Raw genomic sequence first — 22,406 nt, forward strand, 5'->3', positions numbered from 1 at the left:
ATTATTTTATTACAATCTTTCCTTAATATGCCCTTCCTTAATATCATGTCTCTATGGCTTTAACAAAGGTTAAAAATAATAGTCAATTTAATTCTTACAATGCTTTTTATATTATGAGGAATATATAGTAACTATTTATATATTACAGCTTTTATACACATTTGTAAAAATAGTATGGACTTTTAAAAAATAATATTTTTATCACCTTTTTGTATTGATTGTATCATAATTATATACATAAATAATGTGTTACACAATTCAGATCTGATTATAAAGAAACAATATTATGTTAGTTGAGTTAGAAATTATTACATCAAGAGCAGTTGTATAATATGTATGGGGATGTTATATCTTATATTATGTAAACAAATTTTTGCTTAGCTTGATACAATATCAGCATGGAAGCACGCTTTATAATTGTATATTGTAGTGGATGATTGTGAAAATTTAATTGACCATACTTATTAATAATATTAATGTGCTAATTTACAAATATTATTAACGTATTATATATTTTACGTTACAATTAAAAATCTTGCTTTTAAACAAGAAAGCAGAATTGTTGTAAAAAGATTCTTTACGAAATCTATTATGTTCAAAAGTTGAAGCAATCAGGAGAATCGTAAATATCTTTAAAAAAATTTAATGTTAAAAGAACAATTTATGTTCAAGGAAATTTACTTCTTTTCTTCGCCTGCTGCATGAAAAAGTATTGAAGCAGAGTTGATGCAGAAGCGCTTCCTGGTAGGTTTTGGACCATCGTTGAATACATGTCCCAGGTGTGCACCGCACTTTGAGCAGGTCACTTCAGTCCGCACCATATCTGGGTTTGCGATCAGCAGTAGTAGATTGCCACCAACTACAGGTCGTGTGGTGACGGGATTTTCGTGTTTCAATGGTGAGAGTGAAGTGGTGGTAGCGGAGCAGTAGGAAGACAAAGGAAAGACAATAATAGAGTGTGATTAAACGCAGACCCACACCCTTTTGAGTACACTTTCAATGCCTCCCAGCAATAGTAGTGGCGAAGAAGTAGACTTACAGTTAGATTAATTAATTTTTGTTATTTCACATATTTTTATCCTTCAAAATTACCTTGCATATAGTTTACATCCTTGAGTTTCCTCTGTAGTAATTGCAGTAACATTCACTGATTATAATACTAAATGAACACATCATTTACTTAATACAATATTGATATAAATATTCATTAGAATAAAATTTTGAAATTACTATATATATATATATATATATATTACTCATATATCTTGAATATGATATTAATTTAAAGTAAGTATTAATTTCATTACCTTTAAAATAAGTAAAAGTATTATATATATAATGTTTGTTTTTTCCAATCTTTTTAGATTCCTAATTTTTAATCTGGTCAATATTAATAAAGAGTTAAATAAATAACAATCTAGTTTATTAGAAATGTAACTATCCTATCTACAATACAATATTTCTTTTCTTTCTATACAATAATATTTTTTCTTTTTTATATAATGTTTTTATATAGCTGCATAAAAAATAATTATCATCTACACCACATATATTACTGCGACGGCTGTATTAGAAATAAAGATAATATTATTTAATTTTGATATTACTAAGGCCATAAGTAAAATTATATTATAAAAAGCCACAATTACAAGTTATGTGCTATTTATTTGCAAATATTATGAGAGATGCTATAGCTACTATTTTTGTAAATTAATTAGACGAAAGATTTGTTTGCAATTTATATCTAACATTTCATTACAATAATAAAAAATTGATGTAAGTCTAACACAATCACACTCTAAGCTGGACATGCAGGATATGAGGTATTAGGAATTCTGCCTTCCTTTAAACTTTATATCAAAATTTATATCTACAATCATTTTACCCATGTATAAATAAAGCCAGATCATAATATACTAAACATAAGTTATATATTGTATAATTAATTAATTTAAAGTATTTAAGAAATATACATGCACAAAATAATTAATAGCTAAACCAGTAAAAAATATTTTTACCAGAATATTATATCGCACTGGTGTATATTATATTATTGAAAATGAAAAAAGATAGAGATTAGAGAAGAACTACGGAGAAGGCAACGAAGAAATATAAAAGAAACGGTTAGGAAGGTTTAATGATGGGTTAAAATTGTAATGTGTGAAGAGCGAAGACACCATAATAAGCAGGTAATGCTAAAATCTAATCGTAGATATACTCAAGCTTTAATTCCCATTTAATCATTTTTCTTTTCCATTCAATAATATCAGTTTACCTGCATATCGTTAGATATCCTCGTATGATGTAAGAATAAAATGAATAAGGAATACTACGTCATTATATCAAATATATGTATGAGCATAATTGTTTGAGCTTTGTAAATAAAATAAAAAAGACTGTGCTTACCATGAGAGGTATCTTTGGTTAACTTAATCCGTCCTTGATCTAAAACTTCATTAAATGCAGGCCAACCGCATCCACTGTCATATTTTGTATCAGAAGAGAATAATTCCTGATCACAGACGATACACGTGTATGTACCATTTTGATAAAATTTATTGTAGCAACCAGTGAATGGCCTGAGTAACATAGAAACAATTATAATACACTATCATCCGGTACCAAGTGAAAAGAGGTTAATTACAACATCCGAAATGTTATTTTTGGACTACTTGGCCATGACGTAAAGCCAGCGATCGCTCTTGAAAAAGTTATTTTTATCTATATCTATAACTAAATTGGCCTTCACAATATTTCATTTACAAAAATGGATTAATAAAAATATAAAAAATATACTTAATAAGGTTGTACTTATAAATTATAAATGTCTTAAATCTAGATCGAGATTTAATATAAATAGTATTCGAGAAAAGATTTAGAAAAACGAAGAACAAAATTAGCTGACACAAGCGACAATTTTGACATCGGTATTACGATACCGTAAAACAGAAAACGAGATGGGATAGAAGAAAAAACAATAGTGATCACCTTTAGAGAGGCACAAACATATTTCGTAAGGATAATAAAAGATAAAACGCGTCAAATATACGATAAGAGGACTGATTCGTAATTGATTAAAATCTTCGTAAATTCGAAGCAAAAAGCGTGGTTAAGCAAAAAACATGGCTAATAACGAACGTCTAAAAAGAAAAGAAGTATCATTGTCTACCTCTCAGTTCCTTTTTCTTGTGTCACGTGCCACTGTAACGGCGTTAAACGTTTTTTCAGCTCGTCCTTGTCAATTTCCGTCGTCATCCTTCTAATTGAATAACGAACGCTTCTTAAAACGTCGAAAGGTAACCGAAATCGCGCCAGTTTAATGCGTCAAAATCAAAGACGTGGATAAGTATTAGATACACGACCGGCGCGCGCTTACCGCGTTAATCGTACGACGACTGCCGCATCCTGCTAGATCGCGGGTAAATGTCGACTTTCGAAATGGCACCGTGTGTGCGCCTTCCAGTTATTTGGCACCCGTAGCCCGCCACCCGTCGATCATTTCCCCTCCTATGTGGCGCTTCGATCTCACGTCGAACGCGCCTTTTCTAGGGAACGATACCATCCTTTCCTACTTCGTCGAAAACTACTATTTATAGAATTACGAAAGAATATCGTATTTAACCTTCTATTTTTTTTTAAACGTATACTAATACTTCTATCTAATACTCTTCCTATCTAACATCTCTACTGTTACTTTTTACGTGGTTTATTGACTCATTAAAATTTTGCTTAAGGCAATATTACGTTTATATGAATGCAGAATATAATTCAATTGATGAGAAAATTTCAATAATATAATATCAATATTATTATTATCCATGTTATTATAGCAACGTTTTAATATTCTTTTCCTTTTGAATTTTTATCGATATCAGTGATGATTAGTGAAATAAACTTAATATTTAATTCATCTTGTTATATATTATTAGTAACTATATAAAATGTCACAATATATTAAATTCCTATAATACCAATAAATAATTATTGGCTAATAGGATAACAAAGTAAAAATGATTTTGTAACAAACTGTGCTTTAATCTGTTGTCAATACATTTACAATATACATTTACAATAATTTGTATATATTTATAAGTTTTGATAAACCGCTCTATGACGGTACACGATTCTCAAATACAGGGTTGATAGATAATATATATATATGTATATGTACATATATATATGTATATATTATATACATATATATATATACACACACACGATAGCGGTATGTTACATATCTTCTCTCTGGTGCGTAGCTATACACATAATATAGATAATGTTTTTCTCGTATTTCATAATTCATTTTCGTTCGTACTATCATATACCAACGTATATACTAGCATGATCTTTCATTATCCAATTTATATTTTGGATTTTTAAAACTTACAAACACCGAGCACATTATCTATAATAGATATGTATTTTATGTACAATGAAACGTGTTCTAACTTATAAATTAACTTATTTATATACTATATAACATACACTTGCGATAGTGCACTCAGTACTATACATAACTTGTTTTAAATCAAATATATTGATAAATCTATCGTCATAAAAAAAAAGATGAAAGAAAACAAAGTAAAGTCGACCGTAGTTCCTCTCTTTCTATATATTTGAATATTGCATAAAATACGTCCCGACATATCGAAAAAACATGAAGAATGCGTATTACGCCGAGGAACTTTCGATAAAAGTTTACTTGAATGTTAGCTACACTTCATCTGTTTTGTAATTATTTTTTAAAAAACTATCAAAAATTCCTATTATTAAGGTGGGCTTATTTTTATATACATGCGTACATAATACGTTAGTGAATAGAAACAGAAGTTTATACTGACAATCTGTAAAAATGCCAAACATATAGAGCATCATTAAAAGAAAACAGAAAAAAAAAACAAAAAATATGAAATGAAACAATGAGTTCCGGTGGAAATATTGCTATGATTATAATAACAAGAAGCAATAAGGTTATAATAACAAAAATCACCTTTTCGTTAATTGCATCAAAATAATAAAAGCATAAAAAATAAATGTTTATTATACATTATCATAATCATCATTCGATATACTCATCACTACAATCATTTCTCTATTACTTTCATATTAATATGATTGAACTTTGATTTTAATGAAGAGCATTGTCTTTAAATTAAAAAATATATATAAAGCAATATGTCCACCGAAATATTTTGTAATGTGTAAAATATATTTTATATCAATTGTAATGGCTAAAGCCAGGACGGTCTATGATGATGTGGTGGTTGTAGAGCATATAAGGAATGAATATATTGTTGGTAAGCAGCAGGATCCACTGTTAGATTTGGACCATGAGGTGGAACGTAAGCAGATACGTGTGGTCCATAGGCAGCGGATCTTTGCGCAGAATGAAGAAATGGATGAGGTGCATAATTTCTTGGAGATTGATTACTAAGTTTGTTACAGGATGACTGCACAGTATCTGTTACTGGTGCAACTTGTTGTTGTTGTTGTTGTTGTTGCTGTTGCTGTCTAAGCGCCATACTGTAATAACTATTTGTGTTACGAAATTCATCTAAAAATGCGAATGCTGCTGCTGCAGCAGAAGCATCCTTATCGTAAAAGGGTGAACTGCTTGTGGTGGTACTAGTTGGTGCAGCAAAATTGAAGGCACTACCACCTGGCGGAATTACTGAAGTATTTTTTAAGCCAATGTCTCCAGGAGTGCCTGAATATTGGGAAAAATTCGATATACTGCCGCTAGCTTGTTGATCTCCACTAACTGTAGATGATAAGGCAGTGACATTTTGTTGCTCCTGCTGTTGTTGTTTACTTTTTTTACTTTTTTTTGTCCTAGTTGTAACTGGTGCAGGAGGTCCTGTTGTTTCTCCTACTCTTCTTGACATTGACAATATTCCTGGCGTATTTTTTGCTGCTGCACTTTGTATACTTTGTAAGAGATTCAAATCCAATTCTGCAGTTCCCGAGACAGGACTACGCGCATAAGCCAAATGTTCTGGTTTTGCAGGTGGTCTAGGAATTGTTAATAATTGCTGTTCTTTGTTACTACGACTTACTAAACCTAAACCCAATCGTGCATATGCAGGACTTGTGGCTACTGAATCTGCCAAACTTCCAACAAATACACTTTCAAATTGACTAGCTGAAACTGCTTCTGGTTGTGAAAGTGCTATCATTGGATCAAAAATAAATTGTTCTTGCCCAGGTCGTATTGTAGATTCTTGTGGCAGAGCACGCGATGGTTCATTTGGCGATTCATTATATACACGCTTCTTTACAGGAGGAAGATTGCCACTTGTTGTGTTTGAAGTTCCACCACTAGCAGTTTTTGAGCTAGCATCAAAGTAATGTGGACTGTGATACACTGGTCTAGAATTAGTTATAGGATATCCGGAAGGTTGAAATCCAGGTTGATAAAGAGACTCATGCGCCGTTAAATTTTGTTGAAATGCTATAAGCTGCGATTGATCTTGTGCTTGAATTTGATCTCCGGTGCTTGCATTTTTGCTGAGGAACGGTCTTTGTTGAGTATATTTTTGAACACCTACAGAATCGCTAAGGTCAGTAAAATTTGGTCGTTCTTGCAATGTTTGTTGCGGCTGCTGTTGCTGCTGATGTTGCGACTGTTGTTGCTGCTGCTGCTGCTGCTGCTGCTGCTGTTGTTGTTGCTGCTGCTGCTGCTGCTGTTGTTGTTGTTGTTGTTGTGGTGGTGGTGGTGGTGGTGGTGGTGGTGGTGGTGGTTCTTGATTACTATGTCTACTACTAGATCTTTGCATATCACTATTAGAAAAATTATTTGGATATGCTGTGGGAAATTGATTCGAAGGTTGATAAATTTGATGGTTTGCATTTAAATTCATTGACGATTCTGGCTGAACGATAAAATTTCGTTGTTCCTCAGATGAAGTTTTATCACTATTATTAGATTTCAAAAATTCTTGTCTCCGTTCCGATTCATTCACCGACAATGTAGGAGATTGTAAATATGAATGAGTTTGCTTAAAGTTTTGAGCATAACTTGAAGATGCTATTGTGTTTGATGTATAGTCCTCAGGAGCTTTGGGTGGTTGAGATTGAGCATAATTTGTAGCTTGTTGTGGAGGAGATTGCAAGTATGTAGTAGATTGTTGTTGAGAGGTACATACAGGTTTCTGTTGAGGAGAAGGTTGAGAGTAAACATGCGGTGACTGAGGAGATGGTTGGGGATAACTTATTGCTGCTGCTTGTTGTTGCGGAGACAACTGTGAATAGTTAGGTGGTGTTTGGGGTGAATGTAATGGATGAGAATAATTAGGTTGTTGTTGAGGAGATGGTTGAGAATAATTAGGTGGTTGTTGAGGAGATGGTTGAGAATAATTGGGTGGTTGTTGAGGAGATGGTTGAGAATACGAATTGTTTTGTGGTGAAGGTTGCGAATAGGAAACTTGTGCTTGTGGAGAAGATTGAGAGTATGCAGGTGGTGTTTGTGGAGAATGTTGCGAGAATGTTTGTATTTGTTGTGGAGATGATTGAGAAAAATTTTGTGGTTTTGGAGATGGTTGTGAATATGCTGGAATTGGTTGAGGTGATGGCTGTGAGAAATTATTTGAATGTGTTTGTGGTGAAGGCTGTGAAAAATGTGGAGATTGTGTAGGTTGCTGTGAATATACTGGTGGTGGTTGAGGAGAAGTCCGAGAATATACAGATGATTGTTGTGGAGATGATTGTGAAAATGAAGAATGTTGTTGAGGCGAAGACGGTCGTGAATAATTCGATGATGCCTGAGGAGAAGATTGAGAATAAGGAGAATGTTGTTGCTGTGGTGAAGGATGTGAAAAATTAGATGTTGCTTGAGGAGAATTTTGAGTATAATTGATAGATGAGTTTTGTTGGGGAGAAGGTTGAGAATATTTTGGTGTAGTTGATTGTTGAGGCGATGGTTGCGAATAATTTGATGGTGCCTGAGGTGAAGTTTGTGAATAAACTACTGGATGTAATGGCTGAGGAGAATGTTGAGAATACCCGGCGGATTGAGTTTGGGTATTAGACGATATTTGTTGCGGATAAGGTTCATTTTGTGATGAACTTTGTGGGAAATTATTTTGTGGAGAACATTGAGAAAATGTGGGAGATAACTGACGATAAGCTTCATTTGAATTTTCTTGAGGCGATGATTTTTGATATACTTGAGAAGTTTGGGATGGTATTTGAGGATATATTGGAGTCTGTTCATATGATGCAGGAGATGGATATGCTGGGGACAATGGATGATTTTGAGGTGATGGAGTAGGAGGTAATTGAGCACTATATCTCGGTGGTGTGGCATAATAGGGGCTATTATAAGGACTACTACCAGTTGACAAAGCATCTTGATAAAATCCAGCACCTCGTATTTGAGTTTCAGTTGTAGTTACTACAGGCTGACTTTGCGGTGAACGACCAGAACGGCCTGGTGGAGATTCTTGAGAAAAGCTAGAAAGTGATTCACTTAAACTGCTACCACCCGTGCTCATACGTCTTGGTCTACTACAGATCGTTTCTTGTACTTCTCCATCTTTCTTTGGCACACCTTCTTCCACTTCTTCATCTTTCTTTTTTGATTTTGGTGCCCCAAAAGCTTTAAACCAAGCACTTAAATTTGGCGTTGTGGATTTTTGTTTTTGAATTTCTTCTGTAAAAACATTATTATCCTTAGTTTCTTCGACTGTTGTCAATGGTAAAATTGTCCCCTTGTTAACAGGTAATTTTTCTTCAACAGCATTCGATGTTGTATTTACTGATACTGTTGTATGATCTTCTTCTTCATCGTCATTTGAAAAATTAGGATTTGGTGATGAAACTAAGCCTTTACATATCAACTGTATTGAATCAGCGTTCTTCAAAACAGTTCCTAAACTAAGTTTTGGTTCCTCTTTAACATCTGTACTAGGTTGAACGTTATCACTAGCAGATTGATGGACTGTTGTATCACTAATATTGGAAGATGATAAATTTAATGGTTTCTTTAATAATAAATTTCCCTTGCTTTTACCAGGTTGTAAACGATCTATTGTACGCTGTATTTTTTTTGGTCTAGAGGGACCATGTGGTCCAAAAATTTTAATAGAACTTGGTCGTTTTCTTGGAGCTTCTAACTTTGGTCCAGATTTATTCGATTCAATGGAGGAATGAAATACTGGTGAATCACTGCCAGAAGAAAATTCCGAAAGCCGAGGTGCATCATCGAGCCATTTGTTGATGTCCTATTATTAAGGAAAAGTTAATTACTTTGACAAAATATAAGTAAGAAAAAAGATTTAATAATACAAATATACACATATTAACATTAAATATTTATGACTTACATTAAGCGTCTGCTCTGTTGCTTGATTCAAGGCCTGTATCGCTGAACTTTCTTCTTTACCAAATGCTTTGGTATGTCTAACTTGTGTATTTTTTGTTTTTTTACTATCGTTTACTTCATGATTGTGACACTTATTTATGTCTCCTATAGCAATCGATTTTTCTTCCTTTACTCCTTTTTTGGATTTCAACCGTTTTGAATTGACTTTATCTCCATCATGTAATGCACTACCATTTGAAGGCACTTTTTTCGAGTACGCACTCTGAATATCTTTCTTCTTCTGTTTTTCCTTTTCATGTTTCAATTTTTCCTCACGACGTCTTTCACTTACCTTATCTTTCAGACTATCAAGTGACTCCAAATCTTTATTATTTACTAACGCAGCAAGTTTCTTACAAGTATCAAATTGTTTTGACTTTTGTATATTTGTTTCTATTTCTACTTCTTTGGAATCTACAAGATCTGTTAATTCACCGTTGTTCACGTTTTCTTCAGTCTTCAGTTTTGATTTTTTTTCTTTCTCTTTTTCTTTCATAAGAATCTTTCCGTCAAATTCCTCATCTGATTTCAAATTCATTTTTGCTCCAACTTTTTCCTTTTTACGATTTTTCTTTACCTTTACATGTAAAGATTTTTCTGTATTATTATCTTGAGATTCTACTCGTTTTAATTTGCATTTCTTCGTATTTTCTGCTATTAACGTATTCTCTAGTTCTTTTTTCTCAATTTTCCTACTCTTACTTTTTGCAATAATAGAAGGTTCATAACTTTCTTCAAAATCTTCTTTCCGTCTCTTCCCTTCCTTTACCGAACGAATAATCTCTACATCTTTTTTTTGTTGATGTTTGTTCTTTTTATTTGCACGTTTAATTTCTTCTTGTTCTTTGGGAGGCAGCTTTTTGGTTTTTAACAAAACATTGTTTGTATTGATGTGTTTCTTCCCTTTTGATTTTACAACATTAACATCTGATAATACTTTGTCAGCTTCTTCCCCCTTTATTTCTTTTTCTTGTTTCTGCTCCTCGTTTTTTATCTCTGTATATTCTTCCTCTTCTTCTTCCTCCTCTTCTTCTATAATATCTTCCTTCATTTTCTTGGATTTTCTCTTACCTCTCTTCTTCTTAGTAAATTTCAAATTCTTACTTTGCTTTCCTTCTTCAGTTACCACGCTAATTTTTGATTTTGCTCGAGTTTCAGATTTAATAGATTTAGATCTTTTATTTGACTTCTTTAAGCTCTTTTTTACATTATGCTGCATTGTAGAAGGAGAAGTAGTATTTAAAGGATAAGAAAGAGATGAAGGAGACATAGATACTGATCTTGTTGATGAAAGATCTTCATCACTCGATGTTTCAGATTCCAAATAACGGTTTACTGCCTTATCAAATGCTTCCTTTAAATTAATTGCCATCTCAGTATATTCTATAAAAAAGAAAAAAGAAAAAAGATACCGATTAATAATATATGCTTTCATTATATTATTTTAATTCATTAAATATAAATACTAACCATTGTCGGAACCGTTATATTGTCTGCAGTTATCTACAATAAGACGAAAATCACGTTTGAACTGACTTATACTTTTATAAGATCCACCTTCCAATTTTTCTTCCATTGTACTAAGATCCATTGGTCTTCGTACCACACTGTAATACCTGTATCGATACAATATGTTATAATATTGTGTTGTATTATATTATTTTTTCTTTCTTTCTTTCTTTTTTTGTAAATATTTGCCCATTCAAAATGATAAATATATAATTTATATATCCTTGCTTACCTAGGAGCATACTCTTCATCCACAGGATCAATGAAAGGCCAGACATCAACATGGTCTTTTAAACTTTCAAGTACTTTATGCATACCTACACGACGTTCCTCTTCTTCGATTCCAAATGAATATCCATATTTATATCCATAATTAGAAGTAACATAATTATCACCATGACTACTAATCCCTTTCTTTTTTTCCAAATTTTCCACTTCATCTCTAGTATGAATAACAATTTGGCCAACTGCAGATGCTAATGAATTATTAGTCTGCCGACCTTTTTTTTGTATAGGTGGGACACTTAATGGTGAAGAATTTTTATCTTTAACATAAACATTCTTGGTACTCTGAGTACTTCTCTTTGCTCCTTTGCTATTTTTTGTCTTAATCTTTGATCTAACCATGACTGTTTCCATTTGTGTAGCAGGTTCGTGACTTCGAAGAACTCTTGAGTTATTACGTTGTAGAAGTTTACGCCTTTGCTGTTTCTCTTTTAAATCAAAAAGTTTTGGTATTTCAGGCATAAAATCTTCTGATAGGGTACGATAAAGTTTACGTTCAGTATCGTATTCCTAAAAAAACGTAATAAACAATTAATTATAAATTAATTTAAAAATGAACTTTTATTATACAAATATATTATACTTACTGAATCACGAAATTTTTCAACTAAACGACTCCAATCTTGCTGAGTAAAACAAACAACCTGCCACACACTTTCTCTTTCTTTATTAGTTTTATATATTAGATTATTTTCCTCCTTCTCCTCCTCTTCCTCTTCCTTTTTCGCCACTCTGTTCCTTCGTTTTTTACGTTTTTTTTCTCTTGATTTAGTGCTCTGTTTGAATGTGGTACTAACAGAAGTATCAATGTAATCCTCCCTGTACAATCGAGTGCCGTAGAAGTACCAGTAAGCAGAATTCTTACGATCATGACCCAATGGTTCAACTCGCAGACTATCTGAGTCCAGATTACTTAAAGATTGCTCCTGTTAATAAATAACATTTCAATCGTAAGACATTAAAATTTATTTAATTGAAAGATAGTTTTTACGATTGAAATAGAATCTCAAAGTTAATAGCAAAATCTATATTAAATATTCCTATAATAAATTAATATATAAACGAATGAATACATACTACGTCTTCCGCGTCTAGTCTGAAGTCACAAAGGGCACGTAATATTTCTACTTTTTGACGAAGTGGCAATAATTCAAAGTCTACATCGGTATTAAATGGATTTTCACATTTATATTCCTATAGGCATATAGAAGAAAATATATTGAAATATTACTTGAAAAATAAGATAGAAAGCAAGGTGTATAAATATATAAATAAACGATATCTCAATCAACAACACTGTTAAATAATCTGAGTTAATATTAATCAAAGTTTAAAGATAACACAAAAATTATATTTACCTGACATTTTTTCCGAAAAAGTCTACGAAGAAACATTTGATAATTAAAAGTAGAGATGTCATTGCGAGTATCATTAGGTAAACAGCCTTCTAACAATTTTACTATTAATTCTTGCACTAAACGACCTTCTGTACCTCCATCCGTTAACAATGCTTCTTCTAAATCCTAAAATATATACAACAATAAATAGATATAAGCATATACATAAAATGTTCATTTGTAAAATGATCATATTAAGCAATATTTAGTATAGAAAGAATTATTTTAAAAGACTGAAACATAAGAATATTTACTAATTTCTAAAAGCTTAATCATTACTTATAACTGATGTATTTAATGTCTATCATTAGGATGTAACATGTAATTAGATACCTCAATGTCAAAGTCCAGAAGATTGAAGGCAGCCCTAAATAATGAGCAGAAGTGTGCTATACTTGGCACCTCCCACCACGATTGTATGTCTAAAAAAAATAAGGTAAGAAATGAATGTTCCTCAGTTAAAAATGTTCTTAAATTGTTTCATCGAAAAGTAGAAAGTAGAAGTGCTTTCATTAATACATACCAAATATAACAAATTAATTATTTCAAAATATAATTCTTATAACTGATATCAATTAAAATTGATTTTGTTTCAGTAATATACAAATAAATTTTTATTAACAAATTGAACTAGAGAGTTATTAAATGTTTTCAATTTTGCTATAATATTTTATAAAGTATAACAAATAAAGTTTATAAAATTATAGAGTTGTACATATATATATATATATATATACATACATACATGTATATACATATATACATACAATCCAGCTATATTATTAATGATAACGATTGAACACTCCTTAAATATTTGATAGAATTTCATAGAGGAAAAAATAGTAGCAATAAAACAAATGTTTCCTTTTTATCAACTAAGAAGTAATAAAATTACTTGTAAAGTTAAAGAAATTTATTATTTTTTAAAATATTTAAAAAATGAAAACGAAATCATGAAGTGTTGAGAGTAAACTTTCAAACAAATTATTGCAATTATTGTCTATAAGGAAATAAGATACAAACTGTCTATATATCCCTTCTAAAGATAATTAGTCAAATGACATCAGAAATCATCTTATTCTTTATATGATATATGATATATGATATAAATCAAGGCACTAAATGAAGATATCTATTCTTTAAGATTGAATCCAAAAATACAGAATATAGATAACATTAAGAACAGTATTAAAAGTTATTGAAATGATGATTAAATTTTCAGAAAATATATATGCTGTGCTATTAAAACTGATTAATTGCTTACTGATAAATTGTATAATGTATAAATTAATATTATACCTTTAATCAAGGTATAAGAAGTTCATAAAAACGACAACTTGTCCGTTAACGAATATTATAGATATATATACGTATATGTATAAAAAGTAGTCTCACGATAATCAAGTCAGTTAAGTTTTCTAGAACTCACCTAGGATCCCTATAAAAGTGGGAAACATAACCCGTCGTGTGGCGGGCAAACCGGGTAAATCACGTCAGGGCGGTGAAGGTTGCAGAATAACAAGGAGAGGACGATGCTCCTCCTAGGCATAAAAGTCGCGAGCGACTTTTATCGATAGATTTGAGGAGCACGCCGAGGATCAAATAAAATAGAATTCGACAGGGCAAGGTCGATCCTTCCTAAAATACCTGGATGCAACCCGATGAAACACAACACCCGTAGTCCTCTATGCAAAAGAGCGGGTAATCGCATTTCCACATAGCTCGTTGCATTCCGCGGTCACGAGCTCGAACGACTAAGCGCATTTGTACATTGTCCCGTATATTTCCCTAACTATAGCAATGACGATTTCTATTCAACACTTATCCTGAGTACGGCTATGTAGCCGATTGTTAACGATGTACACGACACTCTGCAACCATTCTCTATTTGGGGAAAAAGTTTAAACTCAAAACAACCACCAGTTTCGCATTGTTCAAGACGCAAAACGACATATACGCACATAAGTTCCGTCAACTTCAAATCAAACGGACGTAGCTCCAAGCGTCTCCCACGTTATTTCGCCTTCACACTGCAGATATCTCTTTCTTCGAAATATCTGTTTTATAAACAATTCCTTCTATTTGTCGATTGCTACTTTCGTCTTCTTCGTCGTCGTCGTCGTCGTCGTCGTCGTCGTCGTTGTCGTCGTTGTCGTCGTCGTCGTCCTTGTCGTCCTTGTCGTCGTCGTCGTCGTCGTCGTCGTTGTCGTCGTTGCTGTAAAATACGTTACAAGCGAAACACGATACACAGGTACGGAAGTATAGAATAGCGCGGACCAGTGCGGACCAGCGGACTATGCAACTTACGACTCTGAAACTGAACAACTATTGCGGGCGTATACCAATGAACATGCATTATATAGATTTGCGCTATCCATATTTTCTTCTTGGCCTCTTTCATAATATCATATGTATATAACATTAAAGATCTTCAGCACATATCGACTTAAACCGTAAGAAAATTCACTAATCAGAGTCAAGTATTCCCCCCTACTTTCTTGTCGGAATCGTTTCTGATTAGTGAATTTCTTTATGACTAACGTATTACGTTTTATGTGGATTCGTCTGCAAAGGCCTTAAACGCCACAAAAAGATAATGTAAATTATATAGTTACGTTACATTGAAATTGCCAATCTATCATTTTTTCCTATCTAATTTATTCATTTTTTATCGTAAACTATTATAAATTATATCAAATATTTATAAATAAAAATGTAAAATATAAATGCTCTCTACTCTGAATCAATCCTTGATCCTTAATTGACATCGCAATAATCCTCTCATTAGTTGGTGATACTGTTTGTATACATTTCGTTCGAAATTCTATAAATATGAACAACATGTTACAAAAGTGATACCAAATGTTTTTAGATTTTTTTTATTACATAGATATACATAAAAAAAATTTTTGAAAATTGTTTATTTCTTAGTAATACATACGTTGTCATTAGTGGTAACCTTTGATTCTTTCAAAAATGTTTGTTCAATTATTGATGGTACGTTCCCGCGCGCATATATTTTATTGGCGCGTATAAACTATACGTGTATGAATCGATAACAAATAATAAGCATATAAAAACGTTACGATTTATTAATAGTATTTTTATCAATAACATATATTCTTTATTTTATAGCAGTGGTGTAACTGAAAAAGTATATCGTTAACGAAAAACGAAGTTTGGATTGTTTTCAACGTTGAGAAAAAACATGTCTTCGTTCAACTTAAGCGAATTAAAAGATGTTTTAAAGGATAATACTGAAAAAACTGGTGTTTCTTTTGCAGGAAAATTTCTCAAACTTGATTCTGAAAAAGATGGTATTATATATTTTTATTTCGTAGAAAATAATTTAGAGGTTAAGATATTGGGAGTATTTATAAAATCTTAACCTAATATTAAAGAAATATTATTAAGGAAATATCGAGTTAAGATATTTTAAATAGACCTTTTTATAAAAATCATTGATATTTTATTTTCTTTTATTCATTAGCAATAGAAGTGGTTAAAGCGATAGAAGAATGTCCATGTTTAGAATTCTTCAATTTAGAAGGGAACACATTAGGGCCTCTTGCGGCAAAAGCTATAGCTGAAGCTTTAAAGAAAAATGGAGCTGCTTTGAAAAGAGCTCTTTGGAAAGATATGTTTACTAGTCGTTCTAAAGAAGAAATTCCTAAAGCGTTGGAATACCTTGGCGCTTCTTTGTCTACTGCTGGTGCACAACTTACCGAGTTAGAGTTGAGTGATAATGCTTTTGGTCCAATTGGTATTAAAGGATTAGCAGATTTTTTAACTTCAAGTACATGTTATTCCCTTCGTGAATTACATTTAAATAACAATGGACTTGGTATATTCGGAGGTAAAATGTTAGCTAAAGCTTTATTGGACTGTTGTCAGAATAGTTCACGTGATGGTAAGTGCTAACTTTTTCATGTAAGTACTAACTTGCATTTTTGATTATTTACAAAATTTTAAATATTATTACAGGAACACAATTAGCATTGAAAGTATTTGATGTTGGAAGAAATCGATTGGAAAATGAAGGTGCCGAAGCTTTGGCATCTGTTTTTAAAAAGTTAACTACTTTAGAGGAGGTTGCAATGCCTCAAAATAGTATAACTCATCCAGGGATTATAGCACTTGCTAAAGGTTTATCTGCTAATCCAAAATTACGTGTCCTAAATCTTAATGATAATACAGTAGGACCTCAAGGAGCTCAAGCTCTTGCCAATATTTTACCAAACTTTCATGCTCTTGAACATCTTAATCTTGGAGATTGTTTGTTAAAAACAGAAGGTAGTTTAATATTAGCAGCAGCTTTGGGAATTAAAGGGAATCATCCTTCCCTTATGGAGTTAAACTTAAGTTTTAATGAAATCCATACAAGGGCAGCTGCCCCAATTGCTCAAGCAATGGCTGATAAGAAACAACTGACTAGTTTACATTTAGATGGCAATTCATTTGGAACAGATGGTCGTGCTATTTTGCGTAAATGTCTTACAAATTTCGAACGTATTGATTCGTTAGGTACATTAAGTGAAGATGAAAGTGATGAAGATGAAGAAGAAGGTGAGGATGAGGAAGAGGATGAGGATGAAAACGAAGATGAGGATGAAGATGAGGAGGAAGATGAAGATGAGGATGAGGATGTGAATGAAGATTATACAAATGACAATGGTGCTATAATAATAAAAAAAATTGAAAAGAAAGTAACTGTAACCGATTTCTTAAAATCTCCAACAGAAGAAAAATTATTATTGTTACAATATGAGAATGCACAGCCTTTTGTTGAGTATGTAAAGGTTCGTTATTCTTTTATTCTTTATAATATAATATAACAATTTCCGAAGTTTCAATTTTTATAATTGTTATATATTTTAGGATTTAGTAAAAGATAGTGATACACAATCAGAATTCAAGTTCACTGAGGAATTTATAAAAATGATTATGAATGTTTCTGCTCTGTGTGGAAGTGGATTTTTTGATGTAAGAATAAAAGCAGAAACGCTTACAGATATTCTATATGCAGAGCTTTTTGCATTTGCTGTGAAATATAATCAAATTACAATTTTGAATAATTCTTTACTTGTAAACTTAGGTTTAATAAAGGTAAGCATTTTAATTGTATATTTCAAGTTGATAAATTTAATTGTATGTCTATAAATACCGTTTTAGAGTGAAGATAAAACTACTGGAAAAATTGATTGGAATTTAGAAGGTTGTTTTAAAGCATTGGAGAAAATCAGCCAAAAAGAGTATTTTTTGCAACAAACAAGGGATACATTAAAGCTGTTTTTAGAAAAACCAGTGATAATTAGCCACGCAAAAGTAATAGATCCTTTCCAAGATGCAAAGGTTGCTCTCGGATTTGTATTAAATTGTATTCAAACAACATAATTATTGTGGAATATACGTTTAATGAAAATTTCGTCATATATTTGCCCATATTTACAATGAGCTAGTTAATAAAGTAGTTTATACCCAGAAACTCTTTATCTTAAATGTAATTTTCTGTAATTTTATATAATTTTTTTTTACAAATGAATTAACTTTAATTTTGAAAAATGTGTATACATGTGTCTTAATTTGTACAAATTATTTTGTAGGCAACTTTTATCAATTTTATATAAATTTGTATGTTGTAAAAAAATGTTCACATTTTCAATATTACTATTTCTTCTAATAAATATTTTCGATAACAATAATATATAGAAAGCAATAATTTGTACATGATATTCAATAATTATTATATTAATTGGAAAGTATGATTCGTGTAAGTTTTGTTTATATGAACTAGTTAATTGCCTGCTCGTTTATGTGGATAAATTAATACTCGGATATTTTTGAAAAATTCGGATCTATATAAAACGCAAAAAACACAAAGATCATTCCATCGAAACAAAACCAGAGTATCCAAATCGAAATCGATTTTTCCCTATTGAAAGGAGCTCCGCCCAAAATCCCACCCAAAACATAAATAATAATTAATAAGAGTAAATAGGAATAAATAAGAAATATGCAAGTATGATGATAAGCATAAGTGCAACAGAAAAGGTTTCTATACTATTTTTTAAGAAATTATTTTTGAATTTAACTATATTTAATTAATTTACTTGTTGACATGTTATTGGTAATAGAAAGTGTTTATTAAAGTGGCAATATAAAGTACTTTAATGTTTAATCGACATTAGATTGGAGGGATTTTGAAAATATATTAAAATATGCAGCTATTCGCCCGGTAGTACTTGCATTGTGTGATTATACAATTAGATAAATATACATCGCAAGTACTACCGACCCAGGTCCCACCACGTGGAGGTAGCTGCATCTGGGGACCCACGAGCTAACGGTGACTCTACTCTTTAAGATTCGCGAGACCGGCGTGAGCAAATAATCGCCGAACAAATAAAACGAAGTCCCCGGTAGGACTTTTAATCGCGCTCGGACACTCACGTGAGTGTCCGAATGACTCTACTCAAAAATACGCATTACCGGCGTAATATATTCTATATTTCAAGCAATAAGTCCACGGTAGGACAGTTAATCGCGCCCGAACACTCACGTGGTGTTAAAACAACGATAACTCTACTCTAAAATCCGCGTTCCCGGCGTTCGCGAGGTAACATGAGCGAACAGAGACATCGAGTCCGCAACGGTATCCTACTAGGGATGACGTTGAGGCCGTCAGCCTCGGATGCCCACATCCCGCCTTTAAGCACGACCGTCCGTGCCTTTCGCATTTCGAACATTAAAACGAGGTCCACGGTAGAACCTTTAATCGCGCCCGAACACTCACGTGAGCGTTAGAATAACGATGACTCTACTCTAATTCGCGGTCCCGCGGGGTTGCATACACCTCACCATGGACTCAGGTGACTATAGATATAAGGTGGGTCAGTCAACGGACTGAACATCCTTACAAATAGCCATAAACCATCCTCCTCAGTAGCACATAGACCGTCTCACTCTACAGTCATCCGATGACCGTATCACGACCGGCCATTTATTCGTTTTTAGCAATCAAACGAAGTCCGTCATCGTAGGACTTTTAATCGCGCCCGGGAACACCACGTCTGTGCCCGCCGACACACGCGTGAATGTTCTGTCTATCCTACCCGTATTCGCGTCTAACAATGGATTATGAACCGAACCATTCGACGATACATCGGACCTTTGTCGATATATCGAAAACCGTGATGAAGTGAAGAAGAAGAAAAGGAAGCCGGAACGTGCGCGCATGTTAAAACGACAGAACTCGGAAAGAAGGAGAGAATATACCCGTATTCCGCGCGGATATAGTGAGATTCATGAAGAAGAGGAAAAGAAGAAGAGAAAGAGAAGAAATGGAGAAGAAAGAGAGAAGAGAAGAAAGCCAGAACGTGTGCACACGTGAAAAGGATGGAGTAAAAAAGAAAAGAAAGCAAAGAATATACGTAAGATGCAATGGAACACGTGCACGTGTGGAAAAGATGAAATTGGGAAGAAAAGATGGACATAGAAGATCGGTGCACCCGACGAAAACCAGAGTACAAAAATCCAGCTCGATTCTTCGGTACAGAAAGAAGGAGACCCGCATAGAAGCCCACGCCCAAGGGCCCATCCCAAGGGACCCACCCGAGAGAAACTATAATAATTAATCTCGAATAATTATTATATAGGTATGCGTTTCAATAAGTAGAAGTGACGGTGCATTTACTGCTGAATACACAGAAGATGTAAGAAAGAATTGAAAGTGCACGTAGTCGATGGAAAAGATCTTGGAAAAATGTTGAAATATGCAGCCATTCGCTCGGAAATACTTGCAGCCTATAAAATTCCGAGATAACACAAGTAATTCCGACCCAGGTCCCACCGCGAGGAGGTTGCTGCTTCTGAGGACCCACGGGCTAACGGAGACTCTACTCTAAAATCCACGATCCGAGATGCCTTTCCGCTTCGGGAGCTTCGGGCTTCTCAGCAAACTGGAGATGTATAAAACCCCGCTTACAGATTGCTCCACTGTCCACACCGTCGGCTTCAGACATCTCGAGACACGACCGGTCGTGTCTATTTCGATTTAAAAAATCAAAGCGAAGTCCTCGGTAGGACTTAATCTCGCGCTCGCGAACACCCACGCGTGTGCCGGCCGTCACACGCGTGAGTGTTTTCCCTATCATTCGCGTACGGAAGCAAGGAGACATACCCTTCCTGCATATAACAAACGTTATATGCAGAGAGGTTCCTTTAACTTCCGTGTAAAAATCCCACGATGATCCGTCCCTCGATCACCTAATCTGAAACAGAAGAAAAATAGAAGTAGAGATAAAATAAAAGCAAACATTAAAGAGATATTAAAAGTTAAACATAAAAGCAAAAATTAAAAAGTACATTAAAATTAAATATGAAAGCAAAAATTAAAAAGTTAATAAATGTTAGATATAAGAGTAAACATTATATGGAAAATTATATGCAAAAAGACATTTATATTTAATAACTTCCCTGTAAAAATTTAATTTCATGATGATCCTTCCTCGATGATCTGTTCCTCGATGTTCTGTTCTGAAACATAAAAAAAAACATTAGAAAAATGTAAAGAAATACAAAGAAAAGAGGAAAAGAAAAGAAGAAAAGAAAAATAGAGAATGAAACGAGGAGTATTTGCGTAAATGTGCTTGAGAGAAATAGAATTCCGGACGATGAGTGTGCATTCCGTAGAAATCGTTTCACACGACAAAAATTAAAGTACCATAATTGAGTTTGATTTTTTCCTAGTAAAAGAACCAAACCCGCCTAAGGCCCACACCCGAGGGCCCCTCCCAAGGGTCCCACCCGAAACTGATGATTAATAAAAGTGATTCATATAGTAAATAAAAGTATATAATTAATGTAATTATCAAAAGTATACAATTAATAAAAGTATATAAGTAATAAAATTGTATAAGGATAAATACGAATGATAGCTAACATAACTGCGACGGAAAAGCTTTCTGTGCGTTCTGTTAGAAAATTAATCAAAAATTTATTTATATTCCAATTTATTTATCTGTGGAAATATAACTAACAATTTAAAATGTAATCAATTCAACATTTACTTGAACATAGACAGACGAGAGATATTGTAAAAATATAGAAATATGCAGCCATTCGCCCGGTAATACTTGCGTTTTATGATTAAATATATAATTTAGTTACAGATGTTAAGTATTATTAAGATATAGATTTCGATATTTCGCAAGTACTACCGACCCAGGTCCCACCGCGTGGAGGTTGCTGCATCTGGAGACCCGCGGACTAACGGTGACTCTACATTTAACTACTACTACTGCTATCAAGAAAGCAAAGCAACGGGGCGACCTCCACTCCCGACGAATTCAAGCCTCCAAACGCTAAAATTGCAGCCCCATGCGTCTCCGCATTTGGGAACCGACTTACGCATAGCTCAACTATCCAACATCGGAAGCTTCGATCACCGCTTGAGCACGACCGATCGTGCTTTCGCGACAAACGCCGGAACCCAAAATTGAATCTACCGCAGTCACGATACTTACGCGAGCATCCCGGAAACACTCACGCGAATATGTTGAATGCGTTAGAGCCAATTTAGGACTTAATCGCGCCCGAGAACACCAACGCCTTTGCCAGCCGACATAAGCGGGTGTCCTTCTATCTTGCCCGAACGGGAGAAAAGAAATCCTTCTACGCCTGAGGTAGAAAGATTCTTTAAACACCCGTGTAAAAATCTAAATCCCTCCATGGTCCTTGGCCGATGGTCCTGCGGCACGTGGAAATACACGGACTAACGCGGATTCTACTCTAAAATCCGCGATCCGAGATGCCTTTCCGCTTCGGGAGCTTCGGGCTTCGCAGCAAACTGGAGA

General features: G+C 33.4%; 3 protein-coding genes across 11 annotated transcripts; 1 reads left to right on the top strand and 2 right to left on the bottom strand.

The window, feature by feature from the left end:
* Positions 1 to 86: 86 nt before the first annotated feature.
* Positions 87 to 3,497, bottom strand: LOC127065414 (methionine-R-sulfoxide reductase B1). 5 transcript variants are annotated; one of them, XM_050997714.1, is made up of 4 exons: positions 3,170 to 3,497; positions 2,407 to 2,579; positions 2,276 to 2,294; positions 87 to 859 (listed from the first exon to the last, which is right to left on the bottom strand). In XM_050997714.1, exons 1-4 carry the CDS (start codon positions 3,253 to 3,255, stop codon positions 808 to 810), a joined length of 330 nt encoding a protein of 109 aa, XP_050853671.1. In that variant the 5' UTR covers positions 3,256 to 3,497; the 3' UTR covers positions 87 to 807. The 5 variants fall into 5 exon arrangements, with proteins under 5 accessions (XP_050853671.1, XP_050853668.1, XP_050853670.1 ...); XM_050997715.1 differs by having other exon boundaries at positions 731 to 859; positions 2,276 to 2,329; positions 3,170 to 3,496; XM_050997711.1 differs by lacking the exon at positions 2,276 to 2,294 and having other exon boundaries at positions 3,170 to 3,495.
* A 517-nt stretch (positions 3,498 to 4,014) lies between these two features.
* On the bottom strand, positions 4,015 to 14,888 carry LOC127065407 (PHD finger protein rhinoceros-like). 3 transcript variants are annotated; one of them, XM_050997691.1, is made up of 10 exons: positions 14,514 to 14,888; positions 13,982 to 14,436; positions 12,886 to 12,974; positions 12,514 to 12,678; positions 12,233 to 12,349; positions 11,743 to 12,081; positions 11,103 to 11,665; positions 10,832 to 10,977; positions 9,324 to 10,744; positions 4,015 to 9,221 (listed from the first exon to the last, which is right to left on the bottom strand). In XM_050997691.1, the coding sequence occupies exons 2-10, from the start codon at positions 14,007 to 14,009 to the stop codon at positions 5,232 to 5,234; spliced, it is 6,858 nt and encodes a 2,285-aa protein (XP_050853648.1). In that variant the 5' UTR covers positions 14,010 to 14,436; positions 14,514 to 14,888; the 3' UTR covers positions 4,015 to 5,231. The 3 variants fall into 3 exon arrangements, with proteins under 3 accessions (XP_050853648.1, XP_050853647.1, XP_050853649.1); XM_050997690.1 differs by having other exon boundaries at positions 13,982 to 14,888; XM_050997692.1 differs by lacking the exon at positions 13,982 to 14,436 and having other exon boundaries at positions 14,514 to 14,887.
* A 464-nt stretch (positions 14,889 to 15,352) lies between these two features.
* Positions 15,353 to 18,037, top strand: LOC127064982 (ran GTPase-activating protein 1). 3 transcript variants are annotated; one of them, XM_050996733.1, is made up of 6 exons: positions 15,353 to 15,549; positions 15,688 to 15,869; positions 16,043 to 16,462; positions 16,537 to 17,351; positions 17,431 to 17,658; positions 17,725 to 18,037. In XM_050996733.1, the coding sequence occupies exons 2-6, from the start codon at positions 15,761 to 15,763 to the stop codon at positions 17,944 to 17,946; spliced, it is 1,794 nt and encodes a 597-aa protein (XP_050852690.1). In that variant the 5' UTR covers positions 15,353 to 15,549; positions 15,688 to 15,760; the 3' UTR covers positions 17,947 to 18,037. The 3 variants fall into 3 exon arrangements, with proteins under 3 accessions (XP_050852690.1, XP_050852691.1, XP_050852689.1); XM_050996734.1 differs by having other exon boundaries at positions 15,691 to 15,869; XM_050996732.1 differs by lacking the exon at positions 15,353 to 15,549 and having other exon boundaries at positions 15,604 to 15,869.
* The last annotated feature ends 4,369 nt before the right edge of the window (positions 18,038 to 22,406 follow it).

This window comes from Vespula vulgaris, chromosome 7 (assembly GCF_905475345.1).
Source record: "Vespula vulgaris chromosome 7, iyVesVulg1.1, whole genome shotgun sequence".
Classification (NCBI taxonomy): domain Eukaryota; kingdom Metazoa; phylum Arthropoda; class Insecta; order Hymenoptera; family Vespidae; genus Vespula; species Vespula vulgaris.

Coding starts and splice junctions, on each gene's coding strand:
- LOC127065407 (XM_050997691.1), bottom strand. CDS start 14,009: ATGTTTCCCACTTTTATAGGGATCCTAG. Junction 12,350..12,513: donor TTTTTCGGAAAAAATGTCAG/GTAAATATAATT, acceptor ATATGCCTATAG/GAATATAAATGTGAAAATCC. Junction 10,978..11,102: donor GATGAAGAGTATGCTCCTAG/GTAAGCAAGGAT, acceptor GTATCGATACAG/GTATTACAGTGTGGTACGAA.
- LOC127064982 (XM_050996733.1), top strand. CDS start 15,761: ATGTCTTCGTTCAACTTAAGCGAATTAAAAGATGTTTTAAAGGATAAT. Junction 15,870..16,042: donor ACTTGATTCTGAAAAAGATG/GTATTATATATT, acceptor TTTATTCATTAG/CAATAGAAGTGGTTAAAGCG. Junction 17,659..17,724: donor TAAACTTAGGTTTAATAAAG/GTAAGCATTTTA, acceptor ATACCGTTTTAG/AGTGAAGATAAAACTACTGG.
- LOC127065414 (XM_050997711.1), bottom strand. CDS start 3,255: ATGACGACGGAAATTGACAAGGACGAGCTGAAAAAACGTTTAACGCCG. Junction 2,580..3,169: donor CAAGAAAAAGGAACTGAGAG/GTAGACAATGAT, acceptor TATGTTACTCAG/GCCATTCACTGGTTGCTACA. Junction 860..2,406: donor AACCAAAGATACCTCTCATG/GTAAGCACAGTC, acceptor CACGACCTGTAG/TTGGTGGCAATCTACTACTG.